Below are 16,278 nucleotides of genomic sequence, written 5' to 3'. Positions count from 1 at the left end.
AGGATAAAGATATTCCTCAAGAATATCAATTTATAAGATGAACAAAATGACTACTTAAAACAAGCAATTATAGTCCTCAGATTAAAACACAAGCATAAAAGTGCAAGACAATTAAACCATCCAAAACCATTTGCAGCATCAAAATATCGAAGTAAACACTAGCATTACTTTAAATCACATTGCAAAAACTATAGCTAGATCTACCTGGAGTACAATAAAACCATTTGCATCAAGTACCAAAATATTTAATCGTCTTAAAACAAACTTACCCCTAATCAAGTTCGCGGTGATGCATTTCCAGCTCCACCTTGCTGCCCGGTTTGAGCAGCTGGCGCTGCCTCATAAGTCCCACGAGTGCCCCCACTTGCATTGCTGTCAGAAGGATATGCTGGAGGCTGTGAATAACTGCTATAAGAGGCGTTATATTGTGCTGCATAGGGTGGGGCACCATATCCCGGCTGCGCAGCTGCAGCACCACCATAAGTAGATGATTGAGGCCGTTGCAAACCTGATTCTGCTTGTCCATAGCCAGAAGATGGAGGCTGCGATAGATATCCTGCCTGGCCATAGCTTCCTGGGGTGGTAGGAGACTGCTGTGTCTGCCCATAGGCAGGGTGATTGACCAGTGGTTTCTGCCCTTGTGGTGGTCCATACCCAGGTCCATAGCCCGACTGAGCTGGTGGTTGACTCCCATAGCCACTCTGACTGTAACTAGGTTGAGTACTTCCTTGAGGTGGATAACTGCCAGGATTTGGGCTAGGCACCTGACTTGTATTGTACCCTTGCTGACCCACCGCAGAAGGTTGGGTAGAAGTAGGTGCTTGACCAGCATCTCCTTGACCACCATAGGAGGGAGTGTGACCCTCTTGAGTAGGGTTCGTTGCACTGCCATAGCTTTGTGCCGAGCCATAACCTTGTTGTTCATATGATGCTGGTTGTCCATAACCTGATTGTGGAGGTGCATGGTATCCACCATAGCCATCCTGAGCATAACCTTGTCCTGGTTGCATGTAGCCAGAAGCTGGTGGCTGACTGTAATGGTAACCACTATTATCAGTTGGAGCTGCTGAACCACCAGGCGTTTGCTGCTGCTGTGAAGGCTGCTGTTGATTATAGTAATCATAACCACCTGCAGAAGAACTTTGCTGGTTTGGTGGTATAGCTGACTGGTCCCAACCAGAGGCATATCCACCAGATGAAGGTTGGGAAGGATAGCCCCCATAAGGTGGCTGAGACATGTTATACTGTGGTGAAGGGCCAGGATAAGCTCCAGGTTGCATATAACCATAGCCAGGTTGCTGCATTTGAGGAGCCCCTTGGCCCCAGTTTGCAGGTGGTCGTGCTTGATATCCTTGCTGTTGATAACCTCCAGCCATTGCTGGATTTCTCATACGATTCTGCACAAAATTATTTCCTCAAATAACAAGTTCACTTTTATTTGATGCAGGCACAGTGGCACATAAAGATATACAGCGAAACAGAATATGCATCTATAAACAAATAGGGATATACCAAAAAAAACAACTAAATAGCAAGTATTAAAATCAGCATAAAACTGCAAAAATACACAAAATATGTCCACAGTGGATTTAATGGAGTTTGTACAATAGTACGAAGGGTTTAAAATGCCTACATACCGTATGGTCGGAAGGAATATTGTGTTTTACTCCAGCAGAAGCCCATCCTCTCCTTAATTGAAGTGAATGGGTGCAAAGAGAAAAAACCCAGAAACACTAATAGAAGCTTTCATATTAAAGACAAAATAACTATGTACTACATTGCCATATACAGGCAAGAAACTCACAGTTAAAAGTACACTACATATCATCTTATTTAACAGTCCTAGAAAAGATCAATCAACACGAATTAAGCAAATTATCTCTTAAAACAGACCCTAAAATTTTATATACCAAAAAGGAAAGAAAAATGCAATATAGATCAAACACTTAAGGATTATTATCTGCATTTAGATTGGATAATGAACCTTTATCATCAAATTTTCTTCATATATACCACCTCAAAGTCAGAATTTTCTGATGAAAAAAAATCCAACCCAAATGATGAACAAGGAGAAATCCAATGCAAATAAACCCGACAATTAGGGTTAAAGAACATCTTTTAGTTAGAGAAAACAATCTTTTAGCAGGTAGAGAGTGTAATTTAAATTTTCAGAGTAGAAAATTCAAGGTTATGAGAACTTGTAATCCCCAGCCAACACTGTTGATAACGGAGAAGAAACCAGGTACACTCAAATAAGTAAATAAGATTGAAAAGATTAAATATTCAAAGAATAAGCCAAATTAAGCACTACATTAAGTACAAAAAAACTATAGCATCCACGTTAACTATTTAACAAGTGGAAAGACTAACAGAAATGGGAACATTATTTAATATAAGAGTCTAATATTTAGCAACCTTAATATCCAACAACTTCAAGCCTCTCTCAAAATAAAAGATTACTAAATATTAAGCTAGGATCTCAAACCATAGCACACAATGCAGAGGAAACGCCAAGACAGAAACAAATGCTGGTGTTATCAATTGGCCAATACATACTAAACCAAAGGATGACGAAAATATTGGAGTTCTATCGCCAGAATGAAGTCCTTGTTTATAGCACTATATCCTAACATCTGAGGGGGCAAGACCTGCCTTGCAAACTAAACATAAAACATCAGCACAAAACTGAAGTAGAACTAAAGAACAGTAACCATCTGTGACTCACAGCTGTTTGAATCCTTAACACACAATTTACTTTAATAATATATAAGAAACCAACTGCAGATAAGACCTTGACAGTTTGAATTTGGCATGTAATACTATAAATCCACGGATAAGATTTCAAGAAGGATACCAACCAGTTCAGACTACCATATGTTAGCTCCTAACATAAAACTAGAACCATAAAATTTTGATACAAAACAGTCGTCGAATCTCTTACAAAGTAGAGGATCTGCTCATCTCCCACTAGTCATCTTGAAAAATATGACAATTTCTCAATCAGCTGTCATAGCAACAAGGATCACCAGCAAAAGATGTCTGCAACTCTCAAGATTTAACAAGTGGAACAAAGGGAAGAAAGATATTGATGATAATGTAAATCCAATCTATATCTCAAAGTGGCTGAATAACTACATCCAGAAATGGGGATATAAAAGCACCTAAAATTATTCATCAGAATACTTGGAAGAAACGGTAAAACCTGTGTGGGAGAACCATATACTTTCTCAATTGGTACATACAAGTACGAGGAAATGTAAAAATTTGAAAAAACAAAGGGAAGATTTTCAAAACATTGACCAGAGGCAATGATTAACAGATCATAATAACAGTCTATTTAGGAAAAAATGAACATATGGAGTAAGAATTTAGTCCCTACTTTACCCAAATGGACAACGATGGTTTTACCCTGCAATTAATAATATAAGGAATATGACGACAGCAAACTGAAAAAGCATGATGCTTCCAAAATCACAGAAAATCAACACTCAAATAAGAACATTTATGGATAGAACTACAGGAGTGACATGCATAATGTACGTGCAAAACAAGCACAAGCGATCCAGGTAAAAGAAGAGGGGCGGAATATTTTAACTCAAGGAAAACATTTCCTCCTAGAATCACATCCAAGCATACCTCACTTATGACCTCATCAACCAATTCTCTAGCAGTTTTAATCTGTTCACTAGTCCCATCTATGTGTAATGTCCTTTCTGTAGATGTATCACCCGGGGGCAAGTGCAACGGGATCACCTGCACAAGAATAGCATATGAACTGCTGTCAAACCATATTTGCAGGTGCAATTATGACTGGTTCAAAAGAGCATAGTTCAGAACTGCTTAAGAATAAATAAAAGCTGGTCCAAAGTTAGCTGAATATAATTCAAATAAATACACATCCATGGATCTGAAGCTAAGCAACAACAGAGAACTTCCACATAAAGATGACTATTATGACTCAAACCTGAATACGAGCTCCAGTTCTAGCTTGCATATTTTTAATTGTTTCACCACCTTTACCAATCACCAGGCCAACCTGAGATCAAGCAGAATAACATATTATCTTGAAACAATAAAGTCAATGAACAAAGCTGAGTAACACTTTAAAATTGGATACCTTGTTATTTGGTATCTTCATTTCAAAGTGCTCACTTCCAGCATGTCCTGTCAATCTTCGAGAAACTATGCCAGAACCTCCTGCTTCAGCCTGGACAAAGCATTAAAAAGATATTACTACACTCAAATTCTGCAACAGGTCAATACAACAATTTCGCATGGATAAAAAATAAAGGATGAATAACCTCCGCCAGAACATCATTTATCAACTGCTCAGCCTTAGCTATTTGTTCAGCAGTACCCATGAGCTCCACAGGCCTAGTCACGGAATTAGGATCTGAATCCATATCTCGCTGGACCTGAATCTTTGCGCCAGATTGCAGTTGAAGATATTTAATGGTTTCTCCAGCTTTGCCAATTATAACACCAACCCTATTTTGTGGAATGTCAATCTTTTTGCTAGTACCATGGTAGCTACCATATGAAACAGGTATTGCCGAAGGAGCAGAGCTTGACATATGCTTTATATCTGCATTTATTAGAGCTCTTCATTACGCTTTGCATCAACTTTCAAAAATCAGATCTATACTATTACCAGCTGAAAAAAGTCAATATACAGTTAAAAGTTCGAAACCCTAAATACAAAACCCTAGATGCAATAATCCCCTCAAATAATGAAGTTTCTACCATTCAAGAAACCGTGTTATGGGCAAGAAACAGAGACAATGGGGAAGCTATACCAGAAGGACCGGACATAAATCCCTTCTCGTTATCAAAACCACCGCCAGAACCGTTCTCGACACGAGGGCGCTTGGCTTCAGAGCCAGCGGAGGCCGCCGTAAGGCGAGCAGCAATCTCCTGAGCTCGCTGCTTGGCCATCTCGATGCCGTCAAGCGGTGGCGGGACGCTGTTATAGGAAGGAGGAGGAGCGGAATCTGGAGACGAGAACCCTGTGGACCTCCGGCCAACGGAAGACGGCGGCCCCTGGTCATCGTATTTGCGCTTGTGGCTACCTGAGTCGGGGCCTGAAGAGTATTGGCCTTCGTCTGCCATAGTTTGAGAGAGAGAGAGAGAAACCCTAGAGGGATAGCGCGAGTGTGAGTGGGGAAAATAGGGTTTTTTACCCTAATATTATAAAAAAAAAATTTATACACCAAAATAGATTGTCAGATTAATTACGAAAATGGTATACTTTTTGGGGTTGTCTTACTGACAGACAAATTATTATTTATTATTATTTTTTATTTTAAAAATTATTATTATATTATTTTTAATATTTATATTAATATATAGATAAAAATCGAGTTTTATCGGATAAAAATAAAGCGAGTTGAGCACATCGGTAGGCACGACTAATCGTGCACTGATAGGCTAACACCTTACACATTCCTTTTCTTTCTTTGTATTTTACAAAAATTGGTCTTATATCACTTTTGGTCCCTCTACTAGGCCTAAAATTAAAATTCAATCTTTATACTTGAATTTCTACAATAATATTTGGTTCTATTTTTATAATTTTTTCCAAATAATTAATATTGTTAATTACTCGATAAAATTTTGGCGTGTTTTTAAACAAAAATTAGTTTAACAAAATAATGATATGTTAAGTTAGAATAAGTTTTAAATAATAAAATTTCTAACAAAAATGTATTCCAACTTAACATATCATTGTTTTGTTAAATTAATATTTTGTTTAAAAAACACGCCAAAATTTTATCGAAGTAATTAACAAAAATTTTAATACAATTTTGTTAGAAATTTTATTATTTAAAACTTATTCCAACTTAACATATCATTGTTTTGTTAAACTAATCAAAATTTTATAGAGTAATTAACAAAAATTTTAATACAAGTTTGTTAGAAATTTTATTATTTAAAACTTATTCTAACTTAACATATCATTATTTTGTTAAACTAATTTTTTTTTAAAAACACGTAAAAATTTTATCGAGTAATTAACAATATTAATTATTTGGAAAAATTATAAAAATAGAACCAAATATTATTGTAGAAATTCAAGTATAAAGATTGAATTTTAATTTTAGGCCTAGTAGAGGACCAAAAGTGATATAAGACTAATTTTTTAAAATGCAAAGAAAGAAAAGGAAATGTGCAAGGTGTTGTGCTTAATTGTCAGACACGACTAGTCGTGCCTACACGATGCTCGATCGCTTTTGGTATTTTTATCCGTAAAACCCGTATTTTTATCTATATATTAATATAAATATTAAAAATAATATAATAATAATTTTTTAAAACAAAAAAAATAATAATAATAAAATAATAGGTTGTGCCTGTCAGGTAGGCACAACCCCAAAAAGTATACCATTTTCGTAATTAATCTGACTGACAACCTATTTTGGTGTATAAATTTTTTTTTTTATAATATTGGGGTAAAAAACCCGGGAAAATATAACAATTAAAACTTTTATTATCTATATATTAATCCTAGATTTGGATATTTTTTCCTCTTGTCACTTGTGCGCGTGAATTGGATTTTTCATTTTTTCTGTATGTACAAAATAAAAAAGGGTAAACTCAAAAATAGTCACTTTTGTTTGACTCATGTTACATTTTAGTCATTCATGATTGAAATGTTACGTTTTAGTCACTTATATTATTATTTTGTTACGAAGTGATCACTCTTCCGTTAAGTTCTGTTATCTCCCTAACGGTAATTCTACGTGGCAGTCTAACTAGATATTACTAAATCTGCTAATACGTACTTCATCCAGATGAAGTATGTATTAGCAGATTCACTAATATGATTATATATATATATATATATATATATATATATATTTACGCATGTATCACATTACAAAAACAAAATTTTAAATACTTATGCTTAATAAAACATGTATCTCATTACAATAATAGTTATTTTCCAAATAACATATTATTTTATAATTTTATTTCTTATTTAATATTTTAATTTAAATTTAATAATGCATACTTTATCCGGATGAAGTATGTATTAGCAGATTCAGTAATATCTAGTTGGACTGCCATGTAGGATTACCGTTAGGGAGATAACAGAACTTAACGGAAGAGTGATCACTTCGTAACAAAATAATAACATAAGTGACTAAAACGTAACATTTAAAACATAAGTGACTAAAATGTAACATGAGGCAAACAAAAGTGACTATTTTTGCAGTTTACCCAATAAAAAATCCACTGTAGGTATTGATTCAATGTGCGCGACCAATCGTGTTTTTTTAATTTTCATATATCATTTATTTCTATTTTTAATTTATAAATTGACTCTTCTTTTGGATTGTTGGACAAGTTGTCGCTCATGAAGTTTTTTTCCTGCACAAGTTAATATAATTTATTATTGTTATTACTACTCTCACTATTAGTAATACAATATTATATTTAAATTAAAATAAATGAATCAGTTGTCATGAAAAATATTTATATTTACTGCAGTAAATATTTATAGTCCTTGTTAAAAATATATAGTATTTTGTCATATAAATAGGTACCATTATGAAATTACCAATTATTAGTGTTATTTATCATATTTAGTATTGTAAATTTTGAGAAATTACAAATTTAAATTAAGTTTACATTTTTTTTATTTAAGGATTCAAGTAAATTTAAAATGTAATATCTTTTATGAGAAAATATAATATCTTCAAAGTACAATAGTTAGTACTTAAAAATATTAAACAATGAGACTTTACAATGGGTATCATTGCATACACATAAACATAAGCTTTAAATTAATCAATAAAGCAACAACATCATGTCGCTCCAATTAATAATAGTTTACTACTAACAATTACTTTATTTATTTGATAATTATAATTTCAAAATTTATATTTACACATAATTATACATGCTATATAAAAAATAAAAAATAAAAGTGTCAATGTTACTTGGATAATAATTTGTTCATGCTCCCAAAAAAAGATTTTAACATCCTTTAAAATGTAAAGAACATGATTAAAACTTGCAAAGAAAATTAAAATTACATAAATTTAATTTTCAAATAACACGTGACATATAGTCAACAATGTCAATAATGGAAACCTAGTTTTTAAAATTCAAAGTCATTGACTTTAGAGATTATGCACTCAATAATCTTGGAGAGGCCAACCAAAGGAATGAGGGTTGAGGGAGAAAAAAGGCGAGAGCATATGTGGTCAGAGAGGAAGAAGAAGAGGAGAGAGAATGGAGAGTGGTGCGGAGAGGAGGTTAGGTGAGTGATTGGCGGTGTTTCGGTTGATTAACATCACAATTTTCTGATTTTTATGTGTAAGACAAATTTAAAAGTTTGGATTTGAAAACAACTTTCAATTATAATTTCGAGTTATTTGTTATTGTTTATGAATTATTTATTCATCATTATTTATGAAATATTTCTTGACATAATATTTTGAATTACTTAAAAAATGAAATTAGAAATTAGAAGGATATATTCAACTTAATAAAAAATATTAAAAGGAATTCTGAAAATTGTTTGAATTCTTAAATTATTCCACTATTGGAATAATTTAAGAATTGTTTGGAGCTTTAGAATATAAGCATACTTCTCAATCTTTCTCGAAAGATCCCTCTAATTAAATAGGAAGCACACTTGCATCTAAACATGCTAATACCCCTCTATTTATAAAAAGAAGTTGATAAAATTATCATTATTTTAAATACTAATATCTCTAAACAATCACCTACAAGCACAGTAACTTTTACTTTTCTTATCCAAAAGAGCCCTCTACCATCTGCTGAATTTACTTACTTTATTGTCGTTCATTCACGTAAATTAAGTTTCTATACTTTCCGATCATTAACAACATTAAAACTGTTTAAATTATATAACATAATTTAACGTTTAAAATTACTGACAAATTTCAATGCATTAAAATTTCATATTAAATAGACTTCGAAACATTTATAACCTGGTCATTATTTTATAATTATATCTAATATTAATTTAATTGATCGTAGCTGAAAGAGTTATTTAAGTATTATGACTAATAAATTCTGAAGGGACTAACATGATAAACATTTTATATCTTGATTAACCTGTTACATACAACTGAAACATGGAAGTGGCGAACTAGCATTTCTTTGTATTTGATGTAAAGAATGGATAGAAATTAAATAGCAGCAATCATAATTATGAAAAATTCTAAAAAAGAAAAATTAAAGTTAAAATGGTACAGGATTTTAAGCACATAATAATATCAATGCGAATTGATCCAACAGTATATATATATGTGTATATATATCTATATATATAGCTTCTTTTCTTTTTCCTTTGATGTTGGGGGTTAAAGACACCATGAGTCTCTCAAACCCAGCAAGGCAACGTTGCATTGCAGCCCCAGCTAGAGAAGCTTTTGATTCAGACTTCAGTTCAGAAGTTGCGGAGAAGTGCTCATTTTCTTCCACCTAAACAAAACATAGTAGGGATATACACTGTGTCTAACCCTACAAAGAATATTTAAATCAGTGGGCAACAGATCAACAACAGCTACATTGAACTCTGGTGTGAAAGACATGATCGGGAATTTCCATGAATCACCAAGATTGTCTGATAACATCGGCTGCAGCTTCTTCCCCATAATTAATTAGGGAAGAATTTGTAGCGATATCTCTAGCAAAATAATCTCGAGCTTTGTTGGGTCAGCTTCATGCATAATACATGTAAAGACTGTTTGATGCAGCACAAGCAATAGAGTTTTCAGTCGGATGCCATGCTAGGTGTAGCAACTTTGTTGTGAAATCAGAAGTGTTTCCATTAGCATCGACTCCCAAGTTATCTGCTCCTTTCACTGAAAATGGAGTCAAAGAGAAAGAGATATATAGATAAATAACCCTCAGACATGTATACAATATATAAAATGTTATCCATGAATCAGTAATAGTTCGAGAACTAGTTAGCAAAAGTTATAATCCTAATTCACCAATCACAAATCAGTGATTAAATGAATTTCTTATGCAAGAAAAGAATATTAAACTGACGGAACACAAATCAGGACATATCAAAATTTTCACTCTGTACAAAGGATGTTTAAGAACACCTCGTCTGACAACACCAGAGAGACTACCAAGGGATCTGCAAGGCCTTGATGAAGTCTGTCCTTGTCTCCTGGAAATTCAATAATAACTTAAAAGGGGAATAATTTCTGACAACCAATAAGACATTGATTGAGGACTTTTGAAAACAATAAAAGGTCAAACAAATACCTTAGAAGCTACTCACGTTATCATGTTTATGATAGTCAAGTAGCCAATAATATATTCCCTTTTTCTTTTCTTTTCATTTTTTTTGGATTAAAAAGTAGCCAAAAACATCAAAAGATTACCTCGTGGGGTTTTTGCTGGCTTCCAGTGTTGTTGCTTCTGTACTACCTTCAGAACAACCAAATACCCGGAACAGATTGCTGAAATCACAAAAAAGACACTACAGTATAATAATGTCCAGGTCCTGGCATATAGTGGATGTTTAATTTAAAAGGATAAAGAGAGCCGTTAAGATATATAAACCATACCTATATGAACCAGTAGCCACTCGAAGTCCATCTCCACTAAGACAACACTCAAATTTGTCAAAGATGGAATCATTTTCATAGAGATCACAAAGCTGCACCCCAAAAAAAAAATCCACCGTGTGGAGACAAACTTAGTGTCCCTTTCTAAATATTATCTAAACCCATCAGAAGAATCTTAAACAAATATGTTACCTTAGGTCTAAGATGTTCATGAACCTGGAAAGTAGCAACTGGACCAGAATCCATATTTATGTCCCACAACTGTCAGCCGAAAAATGAAGACCTTGTTACAGAACAATAGAAGAGAAAAGAGTATATAAATCTAGAGATTCAGCTATTATACTAGCATCATATCCGGAAGGCATGACAAAGGTTGCTTGAAAGAGAAAAATTAATTTCATATAGAAACTTATCAACCTTAAGGTTCATGTAGTCACGACTTAGAATATGTCTCCCATCCTTAGCAAACTTAATGTCTGAGATTGATGCTATGATCTCTGTGAAAAAAGACATGGTGCCGGGAGCATCTTGTTCCTCAAACCTGTAGCATAAAAGAATCTTAAAATCAGAAGGAAAATACAGTATAAGTGGCTAAATCTAATGACGATTTTTCAAACCACAAAAACAAATAAACCAATAAAAACAGAAATACCCCAGGCCACTTACAATTTGCTGTGAGTATCACATAGTGCAGACTGTCGCATATCAATAAGACGAATTGAACCCTTCGAACTACTATAAGCTAACATATTACAGTGCTTAGGATGAAATTCTGCTGAAGTTATCACCTCTGCAAGTATTAACTGAAGCAAATAAATTATGCGAACATGACATATACATATAGTAGTATGTTTACAGGGGATCATAATATAAGCTGACAGGAATGATGTTTGCAAAACCCAAAGAGTGAGATAGGGCCCTGCCTCCCTTCAACCCCAACTCCTACGCTCTCAAAAGAAAAAGAAAAAAATATGAAAAGAAGAGAAAGAAAGAGGAAGGAGGGTGGTGAACTGAAAAGAGGAAGAAAAACTTCCAGACAAATTACAAAAAACAGAAAGGAAGGCAAAGAGGGATGGCGATACCAGAAAGAATAGTTTCTTTTACCAGTCAACCATATGCAATAGAAGAAAAAAGAATAAGAAAATCCAAATGGATCCAAAATTGCCAATCAAAAAAGGGATTCCCACCAGTCAAATCCTCCATGTTTGCAGGTTTCACATCGACAATGTTAAAACTTTGGTCGCTAATTTCCATGTTCCAGAGATTAATTCGCAGATCATCAGCCGAAATAAAAGTTTCACCATCACTACAAATCAAAAAGAAAGGAATAATTAAGTATTTGGTAAAATCATGACCAAACTAAGAGTTTTCAACTTCAAAAGTCAAGCACCATCCTCAAACCACAACAATAAAAAAGATTCAGCCCCAAGAAAGTTGAAACTCAATGGAAACTAAGCAGATGTACCATAAGGATTGAGAGGGCGAGGAAAGGTTGAAGCTAAATTAAATCAAATAAGGATATGGACCTGTTGCTGGAAATGGAATTAATATGATAGTCATGGGCATGAGCATATATCCTTCGACATCTAGCCATAAGATTCGTCTCAAGACTGGTTACCTGATTATATAGTATTAAATGTTAGACTAGCAAATCATATATACAATAACATTCACATATCAAACATTTCCTAAACCATTTAAGCATAACAAAAATAAACAAAATATGTTTAATTGTTATTCTTAGAAATAAGCATTCTGGATTGGAAACTACCACTGGCAAACGCAAAGATGGGAAACCCCCAGTTGGGAATGAAAAGTCATTTCTTATGCATCCTCCATTCTCAATGAATTGTTTGGAGCTTGTTGATATACTTGAATCAACAATAGGACCATTTCCCATGGCTTTGCTGGAGTCCACATTCATGTCACATACTTTTTTGACCTTCTTCTCTTGTACCTGTCCAAATTTGACATCACATTAGAAAAACTAACATAGCGGCAGGGTTTGATTTTTAGATTTTCTGTGCTGCTGCTTGTGGGAAATTGGTGTTCCTTGGAAAAACAAAATAGAGAGATTATCGCGGTACTAGTCTGAGTACAAATTCATGATGGTAAAATCCAGAATAAAAAGATGCCGTTACCTACCTTCCAGAACTTTATTGTTTTGTCATTTGTAGACAAAAGAAATAGAGCACCATTAGCTGACTGGCACCACCTAATTTTGTTGATCTTCTCCTCAATTTCCAAGCTCTTGAGATAGTCAAACTGTATCAAACCAATAAAGTTTATCACTATAATTAAAATTCAAGTCCAGAAATGTTTAGTAAACTAGAACAATCTAAAACTTTGCGTAATAAATACCTCAGGTTCATGGCTCTGAAACTCAGTTTTATATCGAAACTCAGGGTGCCTATTCATTGGATAATTCATCTTCTCCAGATCTCTCCGACGTCCAGCATACTACATATTATACTTTTTTGTCAGAGAACTTTATTGTAAAGTGTGGCAACATAACATGGAGCAAGACAGTGACTGAAACAAGATACTTTCAGAAATATAAACAGGAAAACAGTCAGAAGACATACATCTCGAGTGTCAGTCCTTTCAAACAAAACCACCCGACCCCCGCGATCTCCAGTGGCAAGGTGATCACCAGTTCTATCAAATTCAATAGCAGATATGATATCAACTGAAAAGGAAAATGAAAAAAGGACGTAAATGAAGTGAGCAGATGAAGCAGAACATGAAGGACAAACAAGAACCAACACTTCATACCCACGACTGGTTTCTTCATACAAACAGAATTGTCAAGAAAAAGGCATTATGGAGAATAATATGTCGTTAAAAAGTTCTAATTAATTCCTCTTATCATTGAAGACAATGAAAGGAAAGCATCATGGAGAGAAAAGCTAATAAAGCTCAGTCAAAATCAGCTCACATAACCAATATACTTCCCACTGGCTCAAAACAACAGTAGCTTGTAGATCTAGTCACTCACATGACTGGATTCCAAGTCAAATGATTTGATTAGTTCACTTGGACCTTTTTTCTATTTTCTATAACACCTCCAATGCAAAAGAAACTACTACAGTAATTTCATACATGAAGAAAGTATACTTCAATATTGGTCATGTTAGTCAAAAGCATCAATGACGCTTGCAAACTGAGACACTTACCAGCAAAGACTTGTTTAATACCTTTTTACATGGTGCACCAGTCTCCAATACCCTAGTATAATTAGATCAACTAGCAAAATTAAACAGCAAGGCATGTATGAATAACAGTTTATAGATTAATAATTTCTACAATTCCGTTAATAACAATTAATCTCATCTCAAAATGAACCAGTAATTATAGAACATGAACAGATTGTTAAACCACAATTTACACGTCATTGTTTCGCATCACACTTTAAGAAGCTATTGAGTGATGAAGCAACAACTAGATCCTAACATTGTACTTGTATCCAATCGAATATATATCAAATTGAACTCACGTATAACAACTTAAACAATGGAAAAAGGATATAGCAATGAGGAAAAACGATTATATGATAAAAATTAACTACAATTGGATGATTGATAAACAGTTAGACGTAATTAAACCCTAAGAAGAATCGAATTGAATAAATCCAAAATTCCAAATATTACACCTTCCTGTACTTCCTCTCCGGCCGTCCGTTCTCCAAACACCTGCGAGAACTTCCAGTCCAGCGGTTGTGGTGCTCCCACCGAAGCCACAGCTGCTTTGGCACCGCCGTTGCTCATTGCTTTCCCCCCAGAAAAAAGAGCGAAGAAATTTAACAGATTCCACCTCAAGAAATGAAATAAAAGCGAACTCAATGCGTCAACGAGCCGATCTGGCACTCAGATTTACAACAAAATCGAAACACTTCATTGATTCGAAGCAATCTCCATTTCATAAATGCAAGCTGTCAATCGATCGTATAGATAAGAAAACAGCTTCCACAATGATAAATTATCCGCGCCTTTTTTTTCTTTTTACAGGTAATGAACATCGATCAGATAAATTTTTAAAGAAAAATGAACAGCGACGAGATTTTACTGTAGATTGCCTTCATCTCTCTCCATAGATTGAAACTTCCACAGTTTTTTTTTTTTCAGTTTGAGAGAATAGAAAAATGACGGAGCAGGAAATGCGACGTAGCTTTTTGGCGGATTGTGGGATATATATCTCTCTTTCGCTTCCTCTCTATTCTCTCTTCTTTTATTTTCTGCCTTTTTCTTTTTTGGTTTATTTTTGCAACTTAGGGACGTATAAGATGAAAAAATATTAACTCATGTGGGCCACCATAGGTCCGCTGTACGATACTAAACAACGTCGACTATCCTCTCTTTCAATTTTAAGGGTAAACTGCCACAATGCCATTAACTATTAATAAATTTATATTTTGGTCACTCAACTTCAAAAGGTTAAAAAATAGTTATTGAATTATTCAAAAGTTTTCATTTAAGTCATTGTTATAACCGAGTCATTAAATATGAAATAGGGATACTTATGGAGTTATTATATTGATGAATTGAAATTTAGTTAAATAATTTGGCCAAAATTATAATTAATTAGGACCCATAGACTAAATTATAAAAGTCCAATCGCTATAAATTTTTATTTAACGAAATGCTTGAGGATTAAAACAGTAATTATACAAATGTCCTAAATGACAATCGAACCATTTTACAATAGAAACTAGTGGATGATAACCACATATCCACTAGATAAGCTTAAAGGTTAGCTTAATTTAATTAAACTAAGTTTAAGTTAATTAAGCTAAATTAATTAAACTTTGATCCTACTATGTATAATAAAATCAATGGATGAGAAGTAATCTTCTTCATTCATCCTTGTCTTTGCCAAAGAAAAAAAAAATTGTAACATACAGCCTTAAATTGGTAAGTGAATTCAAGTCTTTTTTTTTATTATAATTTTTATGAATTTGAACTCATGAGAGCTTAATTTAGCTAGCCCATGTACCAAATTTTAAAACTGTTAAAGTTTTAGAAAGTTGCATTATGGGTTTCTTGAATAATTAGGTGTGAAATTGATAGAAATTAAGCTTAATTTATGAAAAAGATTAAATTGTAAAGCTTAATTGTTTATTTCGTACATTGGGGATCAAATTGAATAAAATATAAAAAATTCATAAAATTTACATAGGAATAGGAAGTAGAGGGTCCTTGATGAATATATGTGAAATCGAATTTCAATCCAAAGCTAGGAATTGAAAGTTATGCTTATCTCAGGTCTGGGGACTAAATTGAATAAATTGTAAAATATTGATATATGTTATATGATTGTACGTAGCTAATGTCGACGTTAGGCCATCAAGAGGGAAAGCAAAAGCGAGAGTTGTTGAGGAATGACACAGGACCCCGATTTGTATTTTTATATGACTCAGGATCAATTTAATTATTGCATGTTTATGATGTTTTGCATTACATGACATTGAGATGAGTTATCAATGGCTATTTGAACTGAATTGTTATGATCGAGATTGAAATTTTTGAGACATTGACTAAATTGAATAGAATAAAAATTTATATGATTTGATTGATACGTATTTTTTAGTATGAAAATGTCTTGAAATATACTATATGATGCAATGAAATGGTGAATTAGTGATGAGATTAAAGCACGACACATGGTTATGATGTTTATTAATTCAATGTTACCTTGCTAAACTCGAGTATCTTTAAAC

The 16,278-nt window shown here is 33.5% G+C and overlaps 2 protein-coding genes across 3 annotated transcripts; both read right to left on the bottom strand.

Annotated features, from left to right (window-relative positions):
* Positions 1-111: 111 nt before the first annotated feature.
* Positions 112-5,177, bottom strand: LOC108456689 (uncharacterized). The gene is made up of 6 exons (XM_017755283.2): positions 4,797-5,177; positions 4,302-4,585; positions 4,118-4,207; positions 3,965-4,036; positions 3,637-3,753; positions 112-1,397 (listed from the first exon to the last, which is right to left on the bottom strand). Exons 1-6 carry the CDS (start codon positions 5,107-5,109, stop codon positions 276-278), a joined length of 1,998 nt encoding a protein of 665 aa, XP_017610772.1. The 5' UTR covers positions 5,110-5,177; the 3' UTR covers positions 112-275.
* Positions 5,178-9,184: 4,007 nt separating this feature from the next.
* LOC108457470 (serine/threonine protein phosphatase 2A 55 kDa regulatory subunit B beta isoform-like) lies at positions 9,185-14,820 on the bottom strand. 2 transcript variants are annotated; one of them, XM_017756551.2, is made up of 14 exons: positions 14,215-14,820; positions 13,148-13,251; positions 12,924-13,022; positions 12,708-12,827; positions 12,334-12,519; positions 12,089-12,180; positions 11,750-11,868; positions 11,229-11,352; positions 10,980-11,103; positions 10,755-10,823; positions 10,563-10,654; positions 10,377-10,454; positions 10,092-10,159; positions 9,185-9,842 (listed from the first exon to the last, which is right to left on the bottom strand). In XM_017756551.2, the coding sequence occupies exons 1-14, from the start codon at positions 14,327-14,329 to the stop codon at positions 9,700-9,702; spliced, it is 1,533 nt and encodes a 510-aa protein (XP_017612040.1). In that variant the 5' UTR covers positions 14,330-14,820; the 3' UTR covers positions 9,185-9,699. The 2 variants fall into 2 exon arrangements, with proteins under 2 accessions (XP_017612040.1, XP_052884605.1); XM_053028645.1 differs by having other exon boundaries at positions 13,148-13,220; positions 14,215-14,335.
* Between the last annotated feature and the right edge of the window lie 1,458 nt (positions 14,821-16,278).

This window comes from Gossypium arboreum, chromosome 5 (assembly GCF_025698485.1).
Source record: "Gossypium arboreum isolate Shixiya-1 chromosome 5, ASM2569848v2, whole genome shotgun sequence".
In the NCBI taxonomy this organism is placed as follows: Eukaryota; Viridiplantae; Streptophyta; class Magnoliopsida; order Malvales; family Malvaceae; genus Gossypium; species Gossypium arboreum.
Note: the sequence above shows the minus strand (reverse complement) of the source record. Positions and strands in the feature narration are given on the sequence as shown.

Bases quoted from the DNA above. Each gene is read 5' to 3' on its own strand.
- LOC108456689 (XM_017755283.2), bottom strand. From the start codon at position 5,109: ATGGCAGACGAAGGCCAATACTCTTCAGGCCCCGACTCAGGTAGCCAC. The intron at 4,586-4,796 runs GTATAGCTTCCC...TAATAAATGCAG, and splicing joins ATTTATGTCCGGTCCTTCTG to ATATAAAGCATATGTCAAGC. The intron at 3,754-3,964 runs GTTTGAGTCATA...ATTCTTGTGCAG, and splicing joins GAACTGGAGCTCGTATTCAG to GTGATCCCGTTGCACTTGCC.
- LOC108457470 (XM_017756551.2), bottom strand. From the start codon at position 14,329: ATGAGCAACGGCGGTGCCAAAGCAGCTGTGGCTTCGGTGGGAGCACCA. The intron at 10,455-10,562 runs GTATGGTTTATA...TTGTGATTTCAG, and splicing joins GTGGCTACTGGTTCATATAG to CAATCTGTTCCGGGTATTTG. The intron at 9,843-10,091 runs GTGTTCTTAAAC...CTCCATTTTCAG, and splicing joins CTCTGGTGTTGTCAGACGAG to TGAAAGGAGCAGATAACTTG.